Source organism: Ursus arctos, unplaced genomic scaffold (genome assembly GCF_023065955.2).
Source record: "Ursus arctos isolate Adak ecotype North America unplaced genomic scaffold, UrsArc2.0 scaffold_2, whole genome shotgun sequence".
NCBI classification, from domain to species: domain Eukaryota; kingdom Metazoa; phylum Chordata; class Mammalia; order Carnivora; family Ursidae; genus Ursus; species Ursus arctos.
The window spans coordinates 25471226-25490286 of NW_026622874.1; the positions used below are offsets into that span (position 1 = coordinate 25471226).

Sequence of the window (19061 nt, forward strand, 5' to 3'; positions counted from 1 at the left end):
TATTCAATAAACATATGAGGGCTTCCTCTGTGCCAGGCACTGTTCTAGGCCCTGAGAACACAGCAGACAAGACAGATACAAATGTCTGCCCTTGTGGAAGCTAGACCTTAATAGATGGAGGGGAGGAGGACAGACAACACAAAATACATGAAATATACATCATGTCTTTTGGAAAGTGCAATGGAGAAAAACAAAGCTGCAAAGGGACGAAGCAATGCAATTTAAAACAGCAATGCTTAAGAAAGGGCTCCCCAAGAGGGTGACTTCAGAATAAGTGCCTGCAGAGAATGAGGGAGCCAGGCAGGGATATGGGGTCACCAGTCCAGGCGGGGGGCTGTACAAGACCTGGAGGAAAGGACGGGTCTGGCAAGGTCCAGGAGCAACAAGAAGGCCCGTGACTGGAGCCTAGGGAGTGAGGGGGAAAGAAATAGGTAAGAATTGCTTCCACACTTATTGATAGGGAAAAAAAACTCACAGAAATTAAATTCCAGGCAAAGAATGGGAGAGGAGAAGGAAGAAGGGATTTAAAAAGAAACTGTGTTTCTTTTTTTTTTTTTTTAAAGATTTTATTTATTTATTTGACAGAGAGAGACAGCCAGCGAGAGAGGGAACACAAGCGGGGGAATGGGAGAGGAAGAAGCAGGCTCCTAGCAGAGAAGCCTGATGTGGGGCTCGATCCCAGAACGCCAGGATCACGCCCTGAGCTGAAGGCAGACACTTAACGACTGCGCCGCCCAGGAGCCCCAGAAACTGTGTGTCTGAGCAAAGCTGGATTGGTATAGAACTTCCCTTGGAATCTGAGGTTCTTCTTATGACATCTGGGGTCTACATGCCTAGGACATGCCAACAAGCAAAAAAAAAAAAAAAACAAAAAAAACCCCAAAAAACAAAAAACCACCAAAAAGTATTAACAACTTGGGGCATTACTTGCTCAATGGGAAGATTTTGTCTATGTGAGTGTCAACGACGTCATCTCCACATATAATATTTACAATTCCTATAATTTCACATATAATATTTACAATTCCTATAATTTCTTTTTTTTTTAAAGATTTTATTTATTTGTTCAACAGAGATAGAGATAGCCAGTGAGAGAGGGAACACAAGCAGGGGGAGTGGGAGAGGAAGAAGAAGCAGGCTCATAGCGGAGGAGCCTGATGTGGGGCTCTATCCCGTAACACCGGGATCACGCCCTGAGCCGAAGGCAGATGCTTAACCGCTGTGTCACCCAGGCGCCCCTATAATTTCACTTTCTTTTTTAAAAAAATTTTTAGAAGATTTTATTTATTATTTGTCAGGGAGAGAGTGTGTGTGAGCACGAGAGAGCGAGCACAAGCAGGGGGAGAGGCAGGCAGAGGAAGAAGCAGACTCCCCACTGAGCAGGGAGCCTGAAGTGGGGCTCAATCCCAGGACCCTGGGATCATGACCTGAGCCGAAGGCAGGCACTTAACTGACTGAGCCACCCAGGCGCCCCTAGTTTCACTTTCTTACCAAAATATAATCTCATAAAAATCTGCATTGTCTGGAGTTTGTAAGAGGGAAATAAAAACATGGTCTGTTGACAATACTGTCCAAGTACAGTGTAATGTCCTTTTTGCCAACCTCGATCTCAATCCAGTTCCTGATTTCAGAGCAGTTTGTCTCCACCAGCCAGCCCTGACTTCAAAGGCTGCTCTGCCCCTGAAGGCTGGCCTCCATCTGCCGGTCATCTGCTCGTCTCCCCTTGTGCAGCTGCGGCGTGGCTCTGCTCCAGGGCCATCACGGTCCTGTCCCCTTGGTTTGCCATGGGCCCACTTACCCATCTGCTGTGTCCACAAGTACAAGTCACGCTTGCTCCTAAGTTGGGCTTCCAAAATGCTACCTCAGCCGTGATGGAAGTTGGTTGACAGATGTGAAGTCAGTAACTCAGAACAGAGGAGAGAGGGGAAAATCCACGTACCCTCTCTCTCACGGTACATTAGTCCTTAGGGTGCTTTATATCCTACCGACATGTAGCCCAGATGATCAGATTTCTAGCATAATTATGCAGGTTGAATCATTTGAAAAAACCTATAACTGACCATTTTTGATTTCATACAATTTAATGTAAGCTTTCGATTCTCTCTTCTTGCTCCAATAATTATGAAACTAGATTTTTCTCTCCTTTTTCATGAATAGGTTATCAGCATCAATTTACTTATTGAACTGAAATCTGCTATTTAGAATTTAGTCTTCCGTCCAGGCTAACCCAACTGCCTCTTCAAGGATATTTGCTGCCCTGTCCCAGCAGCCTCTGATAGACATTGCTGGAAAGCCTGAATAACACAACTAAATACCCTTAGACTAGAGGTAGTGGTTACTTCACATTCTAAATTATGTCCCCTTTAAATTGTAGATGAACTGGTTGGGCCATTTTTACAAAAGACTTTGAAAGATCATTGGATCATAAAATAATTGATCAAGGGTTTACAGATATTCGTCCATGGGGCAATTTATATTTATTGGGTATCTGTGATGTACAAGGAATTGTGAGGCAATGTCAGGAATAGTAAAATAAATCAGATACCAGTTCTGTCCTCCAGGAAGTGATAGTATTATTGGAAAACTAAAGCATGTAACAAAAATAAACACAGTGTATAAATAAACCCATGGCAGCAGGCAGTAAGGGCTATGAAGAAAGGACCAACGGAGTGCTCCGCCAGCTCAGCAGAGAGAGACGCTGTTCTCGTATGAAGGAATCCAGAAACGCTCCAAGAAGGAGGTGGCAAACCTTCCATGAAGTTGGGCCTCCAATGAGTGGTGAAGGGCAGCAGCATCTGAAACGTAACCATCAGAACTGCAATTTATTTATTGAGTACGTGCCATGTGTTGGGTACCATGCTAAGTCCTCGATAAACAGGAGTCTCATTTATTCCTCACCAACCCTTTGAGGTAGGTCTTATAATTCCCATCTAGCAGACAGAAAATAAGTGCAGAGAAGTGAAGAAAATTGCCTAAGGTCCTCCCTAGAATCTGTAAGTGGAGGAGCCAGGAATCACACTCTTGATGTCTTGCATGTGAAGTCTCTCCACCTTAGATGACCCAACTGGCTCTAAGGTAGGGGCGCTTCCCCAACCCAGATTCTGTTCCAGTCTTCTCCTTGCCTGGTCATCCCTGCTCTCTCCCGCCCCCTTGTGTCACAATGACTCATTGTCCCTGATTTCCCAGTCCTTGGGGGCCCAGGCTCCAGATCGTCCTACAAGTGGCTGTTCGTCCTGATTGGATAACTAGGTCAACACCATTCTAATTATTCATTGGTTTTCCCAAATGGCCCAATGCCTCAATACAATCAAAGTGATTATGATTTCTGGGAGCTACTCTTTGGAATTTCAGGCATTATGGGAATGAGGAGGAGAAGCGGATGGTGATATTTTTAGTTATAAGGATCTGGACGCTTCTCAAACCACGCAGTCACGTGGGTGCTTCTACCCCTAGCAGAAACTGCTAGTCTCTCTCTTAACCACTCACCTAACTACAGGAACTTATACTGCTTCGTGTGCCGAATGTGACAATTTGAATTTTTTAGCTACTCTTTTGAGGTTACCCTTTTTGGAGGTTACCAATGTCTTATTTCATATAAATTTTATTTTTTTCTGAATTTCCATTAGGCAGAGTCCTAGCTGCTAGGGGCACAGCAATGAACACATCAAAGTCTGTTTCTCCGAGCTAATTTCTATGAGAATGACTGGCAATAGATAATTATATAAAACAAGATTAAGTGGTGACAAAGTGTGTGAAGAAAAGTAAAGCAGAGAAAGGAGACAGTGTGAAGAGAGCCGATCTTTTAGATAGAGGGACCAGGAAAGGCCTCTCTGAGCTGGTGTCATTTGAGAAGAAATTTGGATACAGAGAAGTAAGCCATGGGAGAGGAACCTTCCAGACAGAACAGCAAGTCTTCCAGGAGGGTGCACACCACATGTGTTTGAGGAATAGCAAAGAGAACACAGTAGGGCTACGTAGAGCTTTAGAGAATGAATGAACGAGGTCTGTTGGTTTTTTTTTCTTAGTATTCTCTGTATATAATGATGACCATATGTCTCATATTTCCCAGAACAATTCTAATTAATGAATTTTATTCTTTTTACATGATTCGTTGAGGTAGTAACAAAATGTGATTTGATATGCATACTCTTGAAAGGTTTTCCAGAATAAATATAAATTCGGACATCAGAAAGAATGTCTTTTGTCATCTGCCTTAATTTGGGTTTCACAAAACTAGTGTGTAAAGAGCCATGTGCTTCATCTTTACCTTAGGCCTCCTCCCTCCAGTTCTGGGTAACCCCCTGGGGTACGAGGATTGAAGTCAATGGGCTTTAAGAAAGAATAGGCAGATATTTCAACTAGTCAGAAGAAAAAGCTACAAATGAGTTGAATTTCTCAGATTTAGATAGATTCAATGTTAACCAAGAAGAAGAGGGCCTTAGGGGAGTGGAACATTGTCTTAGAAAATTTCGGTTGCACGCACCTTGGCAACAGCTCCATGGAAACAGACTGAAGTCTAATAAAGTCTACAGCAAAGGCCCACATTTTCTCATGTTAACTCTTTGAACTCTAGGCTATTTCTAAACAGATAATCTCCAAGTCTGCCTTTTTTTTTTTTTAAAGATTTTATTTATTTATTCGACAGAGATAGAGACAGCCAGTGAGAGAGGGAACACAAGCAGGGGGAGTGGGAGAGGAGGAAGCAGGCTCATAGCGGAAGAGCCTGATGTGGGGCTCGATCCCATAACGCCGGGATCACGCCCTGAGCCGAAGGCAGACGCTTAACCGCTGTGCCACCCAGGCGCCCCCCAAGTCTGCCTTTTAACACTAACCTGGTTGGTAATTTAGGGTGCTTATCCATCATCAGTCCTTGTTTGTGAAGGATTCAACCACTTGTGAAGCAGATCGATATAGCAGAGTGATACATCCATAAAATTGTGAGTAATACCAAGAGACTGACCTCGATTATTTCTAGATTAAACACATAAACCACATATGGCTATGCAAGAGAGATCCCACGTATGACCCCCTCACACCAGGTCACAAGTTCACATAGGCTGAATCGAAGAACAGGATGAGTTATAAAGTGTGAAACACCTGTTGTTGGTTTTTTTAAATACAAATTCTACAACTACAGTAAACCACAGGTGCAATTTTGTAGTCATTATTGCTGTCCAAATTCTATATGGCTCATCATAGTCAGATAACTTCAGTTTCTTAGAGACATTACTTTTGAACATAAATTCACTCAGGAATCATTTATTAAGTACCTACTGGTCACTAGGTAGTGCCTGGGAAATAAAGAAGAGGAAAATGAGGAGATCTCTCCCTGCCTTTAAGGGAAGAGTTTTGCAAATAGAAACTATGGAACTGTGGACAGGCACCATGGGACTACAGAGAAAGAGCAGTCTACCACAGGCTATGGAGTCTATGAAAGCAACACACTGGAAGTGACATTGGAGTTATCTTCACATTTCCTGACCCCAAACACTCTGGCATCTCGTCCCTGTATTTCCCCATCTGGCCCTAACCCTAAACTTAACCTTAACCAGCACCAGCATAAGGCACAAACATCAAGTAGACCGAGCCTTTTTCATAACCCTCCTCCCTTCTTTGTCAACATCCCTCAGTGCTCAAGAATGCTTGGTCAGGGTTCTGGAAGGAAACAGCCTTCACTCCAGGTGAGTCACATGAAAAGACCTGAAGGTGGGTACTCTTTGCATATGTATGGGCAATAATAAGGGAATAAATGAGGGGTGCTGGGGCACACAGAAGCTAGCAATCATGGAAAGCCCTTACTGCCCATAGAGTTGCAGAGATAAGAGTAGCAAATAGTGTTACTGGGGCTCATTGGGAGCTAGAACCATTAAGAAGGGACCATTCAGAGAAAACTATATAGCAGAGGGACACAGCTACTACCGACACATTACGGAATGAGGGCAAGGAGGAAGAAGGAAATACTCCAACCTCTCTTTCCTCCCTGCTCTCTGATTGCTCTCCTCTCAGTGCCTCCCATGGGTGAACCCAGATGGATATCAGCCTGCAAGAGCAGCTAGGTGATGCAGTCCTGTAGCAGTCAGCTTCCCAGGGCACAAGACAGGACAGAGAAAGATTGGAGTCTAAGGAGTCAAAAGAAGAATAACCAGCACAACGCAACCTTTCCTGCCCTTTAGAGCAGACTGGTTTTATTTCAAATTCCAACAGTGATCAACATGCCAAATATCTACATCCAAAGGCGCTCTGACATTGTGGTAGCGCCTGGGACTAGGGGCTGGAGGACCTGTGTCTACTCTGGACTCTCTTCATTACGTGAGCTGAGTCAGCTTCCCTACTCTAGGCCTGGGTTTCCTTATCTTGAAATGGGGGTATTTTCTTAGCCTACCACAAAGGGTTAGTAAGACTACCACATGAAAGATTATGTGCAGGGTAGATATTATGGTCATATTACATTCTTTGACAATCAAATGTAGATGATATATAAATTTTGAGCTTCTAGAAATATCACCTGTTTCCTCCTTCCTCCCTTCCTCTTTCCATCATTTGTCTCTTATCCTCACCCCTAGTCTTTCCCGTTTCTGACTTGAATGGTGGGACTTCTCTGGATTAAATTTCTGAAGAAGCAGGAATTATGTCTGTCTTATTCACTGTCATATCTCCAAAAGAGCTTTGCCTATGGTAGTTCATCAACCGACATTTGTGGAATTAATACACAGATGATTTGCAAGAGATCTTGACTGTCAAGTACATGAATCACCACTTATGGTGGTGGCCCAGACTGAGTTCTAGACATTGCCTGCTAAACCACTCAGGAGAACCAGCCCCCACTGGGAGAGCAATTGCTTAAGACAGAGAAGCCTACTGTTTCCAGCCTGTGGGCCCTCTCATGTAATTTAGACAACAGAAGGCATCTGCTTTCCCAGTGACATGGATCCCCTAAAAAATAAAAAATAAAAATAAAAAAAATCCTCCTACTCAGTTGATATCTCTTTACACCCAGTAAACAAGTCCAGAACCATATTTTTATCTTTCTGGGATCTTTTGTGACAGGTAGGGCTTATGGTGAGGAGAAAAAAACAGAAATAAACCTGAGCAATGGATCTGCTCCACTATTCAGTGCCCCTGAAACTCTGACCACACCCCCATCCCCCTGAGATTCACTAAGCTAGTAAAGAGAAACAAAAGGAAAGGACAGGAGACAAGCAAAAAAGAAGCGTAGCAAAGCTCAGAAGGAAAGTGAGGAAGTTACCAGGAGGGTATTTCCAGAATGGCTTTTAGCCCTCGGAAGGTAGATGACATCAAAAGTCGACACCAGCTCATCCAGCTCTTGGTCTTCAGTGACTCAACAACTGCGCAACACTCAGGGCCCTCTACTAATAAAAACAGGGAGTAATACTTGGTGTCATCAGTTGCTAGGTAAACTAGAGAGACAAAATGGCAGTGCTGACTGCCTTCCAAGGTGACTTTTAACCCTTTATTAGTCTCACACACTGCTTCCTTCTTTTAATGTGCCTGTCTTGACCCAATTCCCAACTTTTAATTATTTATGGAGCACAGCTATGTGCAAGGCACAGAAAGACTAACAATACCTGGTCCCTTAAGGAGCTCAAAAGAAAAGAAGCCTTTGGTTCTTCACTGGAACTTAGATTTCACCCAGGGTCAGCATAAAAGTTTCACACAAAGCTCCCAGGACTTGGAACTCCCTGCTCTGGCTTCCTACAATCTTAGACCCCTTTTGTCTGATACAGTATGTATCACTGACTGTCCGGTTATTTTTAGCTTGGGTCTATCTTCCTTGCTGCTCTAGTACCCAGCACAACAAGCTCAAAAAATGCTTGTTGAATAAAGGAAGGCAAGAAAAAGTCCTAAATCAAGATCCGGAGAGGCAGCCACTTGGCTTGCTTGATTAGAAATCCCCAGGATCAAGCTGTGACTACACCATCATCATCATCAGGAGAACATGCAGCTTAAGCTTGTCCAGGGAGCTGGGGCACAGGCCCAGATGGGAAAGAGGAAGCAGAGGTGAATGGGAGAGATGAGTAGAGGCAGGGCCATGAGGCAGGCTGGCTTGCACTGGGGTTCAGGGACCTGGGTCTGCAGGTCCTGCTTGACTTTGGGCAGAATTCCAAATTGCACCAAGACTCAGTCTCTCCAACTTTAAAAGCAAATCCTGGCATATATTGCACAAGGTTGCTGGAGTATCAGATGAGGTTCTGTTTATGGTGCACCTGGTGGAGCACAGCTGTAAACATTGGTTTCCATCCGTGGTAGGCAGAATAATGTCCCCACCCCCATCACCTGAAAGATACCCACATCCTAATCTCCAGAACCTGTGAAAATGTTACCTTACATGGGATTTAGCAGGTATGATTAAATCAATAATCTTGAGATAGGAGATTATCCTGGATTATCTGGGGCCAATGTAATCACAAGGGTCCTTATAAAAGGAAGGCCAAGGGGTCAGATTCAGAGATGTGACAATGGAAGCAAGATCGAAGGGATGCCATTGTTGAAAGGGGACCTATGCCAAGGAATGCAGACAGCCTCTAGAACTGGAAAAAGAAGGAACAGAGTCTCCCCTAGGACCCCAAGAAGGAATGCAAGCAACCCTCTCAATACTTTGATTTTAGCTCATGAGACCCATTTTCAAACTTCTGACCTCCAGAACTGTAAAATAATACATTTGTGTTGTTTTAGGTCACTAAATTTATGGTCACTTGTTACAGTGGCAATAGGAAACTATTTGTCTTTCATTTCCCCAAAGAAAAAAGAAGCCAAGTAATGAAATTAATATTTGGCGACCTCTCAGCCCCTCCTAGCACTTTCTCTTCTCAGATGTTTGTATTCTTTCTTCCTTTCCTTCTTCCTCCTCTCCTTTGTTCTTCCCTCTGTTCTTCATTTAAAAATGCATTTTAAGAAGTGGAATCGCTGGGGGCGCCTGGGTGGCTCAGTCATTAAGCATCTGCCTTCTGCTCAAGATATGATCCCAGAGTCCCAGGACCAAGCACCCCCCCAGTGAACCCCCCCAGAATGGAGACCCACCCAGGATGGAGCCCGCTCCCCCTGCTTGTGCTCTCTCTGTCAAATAAATAAATAAGATCTTAAAAAAAAAGTGGAATCATTTAACAGTCCTTAAATTCTTAAATAAGTAGATTTGATGACCTTCAGGATCCTCCAGGACAGGTGAGACTTGCCCCACCCACTAAGCTGGGAGTCACTGGGGTAGGGAAGAGTCCTGCGAATTCTCCTTGGGAAGAACCAAGCCCTCCCTCTGAGCAATTATCTATCCTTAAATCTCGGGCTGCACTTTTCAGTGTCCTGTGCTTATTTTGTTCACTATGGATCCCTTTAATTGTGTCTTGGTCATGTGTATATGTGTGTGTGTGTGTGTGTGCGTGTGTGTGTGTGTCTTGGCTTTTTAATACCTATGTATCATAAGGCCCATCCAAAGAATCTGACCCATTGGGACGGGTCATCCTCAAAAACCAAAAGACAAATTACCCAGTTTAGCAGGAGGGTCTTGTTTGTTAAACAATGCTATTGTCCATGTAATCTAGATTATCACAGTCAGTAAATAGTTTCCTCTTGGCTATTGTTAAAAATTCAATCGGTGTGCATGTGCTCAAGCAGGTGTGCCTGTGGGTGAGTGCTTGGGGGGGGGTGTGTGTGCGCATGGGTATGTGTGTAAAGTCCGATCTGAGCCATTTTCTGTGCTGAGGTAAAAATCCATTTGCTAATTTTTGGAAAAGGCTAGCCCTTGTGCAAATAGGCAGTAGAATAGTGTAGCAAAGAACATGGGTTCAGGAGTCAAACTTGTTTTCAAATGGGGCTCTGCCACTTCCTGCCATGAGATCTTGGGCCAATTATCAACCTCTCTAAGCCTCAGATTTCTCCTGTGGAAAAGTAGCGTAAGGACACTACCCTCCTTACAGAGTTGTGAGGGTTCAATGAGATCCCCAGTGGCAGCACCAAGAGGTGACTGGTCACTTGTTGGGACTTCAGAGCACCATTATCACACGCACAATCACCACCGGCGCTCTTGAGCCGTCCCAAATAAACCTGTAGTTTAAGAGAAGACAGTGGGTCTATCTTGTAACCTCAGTTCAAGGCTCCTAGCCCTGGTGTACAAACAAGTTCTAAAACCTGCCCTATGTAGAAGTTCTTTTTTTTTTTTTTAAAGATTTTATTTATTTGTTTGACAGAGATAGAGACAGCCAGCGAGAGAGGGAACACAAGCAGGGGGGGTGGGAGAGAAAGAAGCAGGCTCATAGCAGAAGAGCCTGATGTGGGGCTTGATCCCATAACACCGGGATCACGCCCTGAGCGGAAGGCAGACGCTTTAATCGCTGTGCCACCCAGGCGCCCCATCTATGTAGAAGTTCTGGAGCCACTTCTGAAGATTGTGCATGGATATCACTTAGCACAGTGTCTGGTACATAGTACGTAAATGTGAGCAATCGTTGTTACTATGCTTGTGATTACCAGGAGAGAGTCGTGCCCTGACAAATTCATAGAAAACGGTGAAGGTCAACCTGCCCTTCTACAATGGCTCAAATTCACTGTTTTGTCAAGGAGGCCACTGAATTCCAACAACATATTTTAACTTTTAACATTTACCAATATCCATTCATTCATACGTGCCTAACTTGCCTTATTCTAGAAAGGATTTAAGACGGCTAACTTTTGATGTAGTTTTTGACTATGTGGTCACTTGGCTTTCTCACTTCTCTTTTTTTTAAATTTTTTTTTTACTTTTTGTATTTCTGTTATCCAAGTAAAAATTGCCAAATTTTAAATACATTTCCTTTCTTGTACATATAAGAATTTTCTATGTGTAAAAATGTTTGTATATATGTAGAAATGTATATATAAGATGAACAGTGTATATATGTATAAATGTATACATAAAATGAACAGTGTATATAAAAATGTATAACATATATACAATTTTGTCTTGCTATTTTCTACATCTGTCATTACGCACTTTTAAACATTTCTAATAATCATCAAATATATATTCCATAAAGTCTTAATCACCAGGCAATTGGGTGGCTCAGTCAGTTAAGTGTCTGACTCTTGATCTCAGCTCAGGTCTTGATCTCAAGGTTGTGAGTTCAAGCCCTGCTTTGGGCTCCACACTGGGCATGGAGCCTACTTAAAAAAAAAAATTCTTAATCACTTCTTAGTGTTGGGATATATAAGTTGACTAGAATTCCTCCTAATTTATTTTTTATTTTTATTATTTTTTTTATTTTATTTTTTATTTTAATGATTTTTTATTATATTATGTTAGTCACCTCCTTATTTATTTTAAAGCAGTATGTAGAGAGTAAGAGTGGGAGATGTTGGTAACACCCAAGGAGAGGAAAGAAAACATAACAAAACCACTGTGTGCGTATTTCCTGGGGCTGGGGCTGGGAAACATAGACAGCCATAAGAGAATCAATGGAAACCAACATAAGTGAATGTTTCCTGGAGTGTTCTAGAACATACATATGTGTATCAGGGTTTTTTAAAAATTAGGAAAATAATGAAAAATATAATACCTAACATGTATGTAACACTTTTCTCCCTTACTCTGTGCTGTTTCAAAAAGGATTTAGGGTGAACTCAACAACGAAAAACAACTCAATTAAAAAAATGAGCAAGGAATTTGAGGGAAGCCTGGCTGACTTGGTTGGTAGAGCCTGCGACTCTTGATCTTGGAGTTGGGAGTGCGAGCCTCACATTGGGTGTAGAGACTATGTAAAAATAAAATCTTTAAAAAAAAAGAATCTGAATAGACATTTTGCCAAAGAAGATACACAAATGGTCAATAAGCACACAAAAAGATGGTCAACATCACTAATCATCAGGGAAATGTAAAGCAAAACCACAACGAGATATTGCTTCATACCCGTTAGGATGGGTACTATTAAAAACAAACAAACAAACAAACAAACAAACAAACACAATAACAAGTGTTGGAAAGGATGTGGAGAAATTGAAACCCTTGTGCCCTGTTAGTGGGATTGTAAAATGGTGCAGCCACTGTGGAAACAGTCTGGTGGTTTCTCAAAAAATTAAAAATAGAATTAACATATGAGGGGCAACAGCATGGCACAGCGGTTAAGCGTCTGCCTTCGGCTCAGGGCGTGATCCCGGTGTTCTGGGATCGAGCCCCACATCAGGCTCCTCCGCTGGGAGCCTGCTGCTTCCTCTCCCATTCCCCCTGCTTGTGTTCCCTCTCTTGCTGGCTATCTCTCTCTCTGTTGAATAAATAAATATTTTCTTTAAAAAAACCCCAAACATTGTTTAATTAAAAAAAAAAAAGAATTAACATATGATCCAGCAATTCCACTTCCGGATCTAGACCCAAAAGAATTGAAAGTAGGGTCTTGAAGCAATTTTTGCGCACCTATGTTCACGCATCATGATTCACGATAGCCAAAATGTAGAGGGAACCCAAGGGACCACGAATAGATGAATAGATAAACCAAATGTGGTATGTTCACACAACTAAATCTTATCCAGCCTTAAAAAGGAAGGAAATTCTGACACATGCTACAACATGAATGTCCTTGGGGACATTATGCCAAGTGAAATGAGCTGATCACAAAAAGACAAATACTGTATGCGTTCAGTTACGGGATTCCTACAGTAGTCAAATCCACAGATGCAAAGTAGAATGGTGCTTGCCGGGGGTGGGGGGAGCGGAGAATAGAGAGTTGTTTAATTGGTTAGAGTTTCGTTTTTATAAAGATGAAAAGAGCTCTGGACATTGGTTGAGCAGCACTGTGAGTGCGCTGACCACTACTGAACAGTATACTTAAAAGTGGGGAAGATGGTAAATTTTGTTACTTGTGTTTTACCACAAGGAAAGCATTTTTAACTACTTTTAAAAAAGGATTTAGGGTACTTACAGTACCCCCTACTTTCCAAAATGCTTTCACATTCAACATCCCACTTGATCTTTAAAACAACCTAGTGAGGGAGCAGATGAGATATTTTTATTCATTTTAGAGTAGAAGAGATTCCCTTGTAGGGTGTCATGGGGCCTCCACAGCTTTTAGGCGAAAGGGATGGCTCCGGTCTACCCTGGAACCTTTCATGACAGGTTGCGATTCCGTACTTTCTGATCCTCATTCTCATCTAATCTGTGGCCTACTGACCTGAACCTGGCCCCCAGCAGGCTCCCTCCGTCACTCACTCTTCTAACTTTGCAGACTCACTCCGAGACCGGAGTCTGGAAGCCCTCTTGAGGCTGTACAGAAAACTCAGAGATGGCGTGGTAGCCTCTTCCAGCAAAATGAACAGAACCAAGTGTTATAGTTTAATGAGTTCTAACAAAGGCATATAACTGTATAAGCCACACTCTTATCAGGATATAGAACATTTCCATTGCCTCAGAAAGTTTCCTTTCCCAGTCAATACTCCCACCCCAAGGCAACTACCGTTTTGATTTTTTATTCCAGGAGAATTTTTAATTCTTTTGTTTTTTTGGCAGGGGGTTGGGAGGAGAAGGCTTTTTGCTGAGTATTCTTCCTGAGTGATTGTTTATGCCAGGACCCGGGGCCTATTAAACCAAAAAAAAAAAAAAAAAAAAAAAACACAACAGAAAAGAAAAGAAAAAAGAAGTAGCTTCCTTTTTTCTCCCTCATTTTAATTATAGCTTTCCTTTCCATGGGGCCTGTCTGTCCCACCAATCTGAGAGTCCCCTGAAGGCAGGGACCAAGCCTATTCATCTCTGTGTCCTCAGTGCCTAGCAGCCATAAGAGCGTAACAGGTACCAGGCACTGTTCTAAGCACCTTTCACACATTAATTCATTTAATCCTTGTGATGCTCTATGAGGAAGGTGTTAGGATGCAGTCCATTTCACAGATGAGGACAGTGAGAGATTTAACAGCTTGCCCAAGATATCATAGTCAGGAAGCCGCAGAATTGAGATTTGAACTCAAGCCATCTGGCTCCAAGCATGGCTCTTAATCAGTATTCTCATCTGCCCCCAATTACATGTGTTTGTTGAAAGAATGAACAATTCTTTTTTGCCTTCCCATCTCAATATGTCCATAGCCAAAGTAAATGGTTCTCTCCCCAAAACTTCTTTTCCCCATATCGGACCTCACTGTTCCTCCTGGGTCTCAAAGAAACATGGAGAGTCACTCTTATTTTATTTTTTAAAAAAAAGATTTTATTTATTTATTTGACAGAGAGAGAGAGAGAGAGACAGCACAAGCAGGGGGAGCAGCAGGCAGAGGGAGAAGCAGGCTCCAGGCAAGCAAGGAGCCGAATGAGGGATTCAGGGCCAGGGCCCTGGGATTGTGACCTGAGCAGAAGGCAGACGCTTAACCAACTGAACCACCCAGCATGGAGACTTCCACCTCTCTCCTCCCCAGCCTAATTTACTGCCTACCTGCCTACCTGTTACACTCACTAATCTTTGTCTTACATTTTCCCTTAAGCTCTTCTTTCTTTCTTTTTTTTTAAAGATTTTAATTTATTTATTTGACAGAGAGAGACAGCCAGTGAGAGAGGGAACACAAGCAGGGGGAGTGGGAGAGGAAGAAGCAGGCTCATAGCGGAGGAGCCTGATGTGGGACTGGATCCCAGAACGCTGGGATCACGCCCTGAGCCGAAGGCAGACGTTTAACGACTGTGCTACCCAGGCGCCCCTAAGCTCTTCTTTCTGGCTTACCTCTTAGGCACATGAAAACCCAAAACCACCCCTCCAGTGATGGTGAAGGCCCTGATAAGACCTTCCACCAGCCCAGACCACCTAGACCTTTTGAGCTAGACCCCCACTCATGGCTGCGTAGATGGACCATGGAGTGACCACTGGAATGACCTACAACTACCTTTATTTCATCATAATTCTAAAATATTGGCTCAAGGAGGAGACTTAGACTCATTTACATAACATACAATGCACATATCGGCATGTTTCCTTAAGGCACTTGGGCAACCTTATGCCCGCCTCTAGCCTCTACGTAGGAACAAGGCTTCCCTATCTAAATATTCATCCTCACCCTAAACAAAAGGAACCCGTTCACCCTCTCTTGGGGAGTCAAGGCTTCGGAAGCCATTCCCCTTGATCTCCTTATCTGCGGCAAATAAAAGTTTTCTTTGTGAGACAACGTGGTTCAGTTTCTGACTTACCAAGGAGCGAACCCACATTGGTTTGGTTGTACCTTTACAATTGCTTCCCCACTCTTTGGGGGCCTTGGGGCTTACATGCGGTATTATTTAACCTTCAGATAATCCACAAGCTAAATATTACTATTCATGTTTTGTAGATGAGAAACCAAATAATAGAATCCAGGTTCAAACAGGGTTTGTCTGGCTTTTGAGGACTCTTTCATCTCCAAAAGGACTGGTGACCTTGAGCAAGTCACTTAACCTCCAAGAGTCTCAGATTTCTCATTCGTAAAATGGGGATAATAATGGTAATTACCTCATTATGAGAGCAACTAAGATAACAGCACAGTGCCTGACACAGGTAAGTGCTGGGTGATAATTAGCAATTAAAGTTCGCAAAGGCTATAGCATACACAGCATGAGAGCTGGCTAATTGCTGTGACCAAAACGCTATCTGGAAGGGCTCTTGAAGTATAGCTGGGAAGAAATTGCCGTACCTGGCCCCTTCTTAGACTCTCAGAGGAGCTCTCTCCAGGGAAGCACTGTAGGCTGTATGAATTACCTTATTGCTCACTTGCAGGATACGCAGCAATAGGAAATACATCCAGTCTAGTGGAGAGCACACAGAACCTGTGACTCCACCCTGTCCAGGGTGTGACCCCAGGAAATCTTGAAACCTCTGAACTTTTGTCATTTACGAATTGTAAATAATACCTTCCCACCAGGAAAATTGAGATAATGCACATGGCAGCCTTTAGGGCATTGGGGACACAAGTAAGACCTACAAAAAGGAGGTGTGCAACATTATCATTGTCAGATAATGTATGTAAGCGTGATTTATTGCAAGGACAAGATAGATTTATAAATCATATGTCATCAAAATCAAGCCTTAAAGGTACAGGAAAGGTAAAATGATTGTACAAATCAGGTACTAGTGCATACCTTGAAAACCTAATTGCCCCCCATAAGGCAACAAGCAGCTCCTCCCCCCAAGCCTGAGTGGGGAAGGTGGGGGAACACTGACTCTCGCCCACCCGCCTCAGAGCCCCGCCTCCAGGGTTGCGTGACGCGGCGCCCAAGCCCCGCCGACGGGGGGTGGGGCTGGCCCTGGTCACGTGAGACCGGGTGCGGAAGTGGTGCAGCGGGCCGCGTCTGTGGTTGGCCGCGGCCGCGGGTCCCGGGGCGGGGTCAAGCCGGCCAGACGCGCCGGGAGGAGCCGGGGGAGGAGGCAGGCGCAGGGGCCGGCGTCAGAGTCGGGGATTTGGTCTGCGAGGTAATCGAGTGCTGGACCGGCGGCGGTCCGGTGCGCCCCGGCCTGCGCGCGCCAGTTGCTTTGGGTTCCCCAGGCCGAGGCGCCGGCGGCTGCGGCAGACCGGTAGGGTGGGCAGAGAGAGGCTTGGAGGGCGCGGGCGCCCTGTGCGCGGAGCAGGCGTGAGGCAGCCGGTTGCCGGGACGCCATGTCCATGGAGGACCCCTTCTTTGTGGTGAAAGGGTGAGTGTCCCCGTGAGCTCCACTGGAGGAGGAGGTGGCCGTGCTGCCAGCCCGCACCTCCCCGCTCTTCTCTCTGGAGGGGGAGGGGAGACAAGTGGAGACTAGGGAGGGGACAGTGAGGACGGCTTAGCTTGCAGGGCCATGACCAAGCGTCCAGAGGCATCCCCTCCCCGTACTACCTGGACTGTGAAAACCGTGCCCCCAACCAAGCCCCTGGGGAAGGGGATTTCTTGTGGGCTGTGCGTGGAGATACAACTTATTTGGGGTTCAAGGAGATCAGCAGCTCTGCAGGTGGGGCGGGAGACACGCGTCCCAGCCCACACTGGGGCTCTAGTGGAGCACGGGGCCCTACTTCGAAGGAGGGAAAACAGCATCTGGGCAGGAAAAGGGAAATGGCCCTCCTGAGCTTTGTAGTTGGCGTTGTTGGGGGTGAGCTCCCATTGTCCATTGAGTTTGGAGCGCCGGCCCGCAGAGTGGTGAGACCACAACACGCCCAGAGGCGTCTGAGCACGTTTGCAGGCTGGGCTGCGGGGGAGCAGGGCTCCGGAAGACAACTCAATTCAGTGGGGGCGTTTTTACTGAGTAATGTGAGGGGAGGAAAGCAGTCGTTCGAACTCGGCGATGATGTTGGAAGGAAAACAAAATGAAATCAGCCAAACTAAACTTTCCTCAGCTTTCTATTAGCAACTGGGATTTTCCCACAGTGCTAAAGGAAGTGAGTGCTTTCTTTTTAACTCCCTGATTTCATCCAGGCTCTTTGACAGGTTTCCCCCATTTCTTATCCAGCCTTTCGGAACAGAACTGCCTTAACTTATTTTTCCCTGTGAGCTGTCCTGACTCCATCTTTGATTGCTCGATTGTTTGTTTGGAGATAGAAACTTCATTTGCACTTTGCCATATTATCTTTGTAGCCATTAAACAAATGCAAAAAAGGTGGATTCTCATGCTATTGTAACTTGTCAGCTTTATGTTTTAAATGTCGGACATAAACAAATCTGGGAACTACAAAGTTCCCAGATCAGTCCTATTAACCACGAAGCGTCCCTCTGCTTGGAGCTAGTTGCTAGCTTCCTATTTCTGCCTGACCAGTTGGTTGAGTGTGTGTGTGTGTTTTAAGGATTCTTCTCAGAGAATTTACATGCTACTTTAGGTGAAGTACTTTGTTATCCATGATACAGTAAAATATATTTATATACTTCTTAACATTTTCCTAAAAGGATTTTTTCTTCATCCTACTTAAAGTAGGATGCTACTACTTAAAGGAAAATGCTGTGTTGCAGATTGATTGGTAATATGTGGCTCTCTACCTGGAAAATGTGTTATTTGTTAGAAAGATTAGTTTAGGGGTTAATTTTTAAATGTTAAAGCCGTGCATCTTTTCCTCCAATGAAAATTCTTAATGCTTAGGTTGCAAAGGTTATCTCTGGCAGTGGAAACCAGGGATAATCAGAAATTTTTTGTTTGTTTGATTTTTAATGGAATCTGTGAAAATGCGAAATTGCTCTGACATCTTGGCCTTTTTTTCCTGATAGTATCCAATATAGTCTACCAGTGCTCGCTCACTGATTAGATATCACTGCTGTATTGGAATATTGGCCTGGATTCTTGGTTGACTTTTATATCATTTTAGCTCATGTCCTTAAGGTGTCTGAAGGAAGAGATTGGCGAGACCTTCTGCTGAAAAAGTATAATTGGCCACATGGGTGGCTGTGACAGAATATTTGGAGAGCCGTGTACCCCTATTTATTAAAAGTATTGAAAATGCATTGCACGATATGGAAAATTAGATGCCTAAGTTGTAGCCCTTAGCCTAGCAGCTGATGGCTCTGAGAAACAACTCACCCCAAAATAAGTAGAAATGACAGGTGATAAATTAAGCGATAAAGCAAATGTTACAGAAGATTAAGTGCCCCAGTAGTTCTGAGAAAAGCAACTCATTAGAAATGGTTATGATTGGAAAAGCTTTTAGAAGTAGTAGTAGGTCTTGAATTAGGTTATGAAGATGGGTAGAATTGAGATAATTCAGGCCTGTGTCTCTCTTAATTGGTCTGCCTGTTTCTAGTCATCTGCCCTTGGTTCTGTTGGATCAGTGCTGTCTGAAATATAATGTGAGCCATATATGCCATTTTACATTTCCTAGTAGCCATGTTAAAAAGTAGAAAGGGGCACCTGGCTGGCTTAATCAGTGGAGCATGCAACTCTTGATCTCCGGGGCATTGGGCATAGAGGTCACTTAAAAAAAAAGTGAAAAGAAACTGGTAAAATTAGGGGCGCCTGGGTGGCACAGTCGTTAAGCGTCTGCCTTCGGCTCAGGGCGTGATCCCGGCGTTCTGGGATCGAGCCCCACATCAGGCTCTTCTGCTGGGAGCCTGCTTCTTCCTCTCCCACTCCCCCTGCTTGTGTTCCCTCCCTCGCTGGCTGTCTCTGTCAAATAAATAAATAAAATCTTAAAAAAAA

General features: G+C 44.1%; 1 protein-coding gene across 2 annotated transcripts in view; it reads left to right on the forward strand.

Annotated features, from left to right (window-relative positions):
- The first annotated feature begins 16311 nt into the window (after positions 1-16311).
- Positions 16312-19061, forward strand: part of STX6 (syntaxin 6) — a 46646-nt gene continuing 43896 nt past the window's right edge. The window contains exon 1 of one of the 2 annotated variants that reach the window (XM_026509170.4): positions 16312-16604. In XM_026509170.4, the coding sequence (XP_026364955.1) occupies positions 16570-16604 (35 nt within the window). In that variant the 5' untranslated portion in view covers positions 16312-16569. The remainder of the gene's footprint in view (positions 16605-19061) is intronic. The other variant, XM_026509171.4, reaches the window with a different exon arrangement.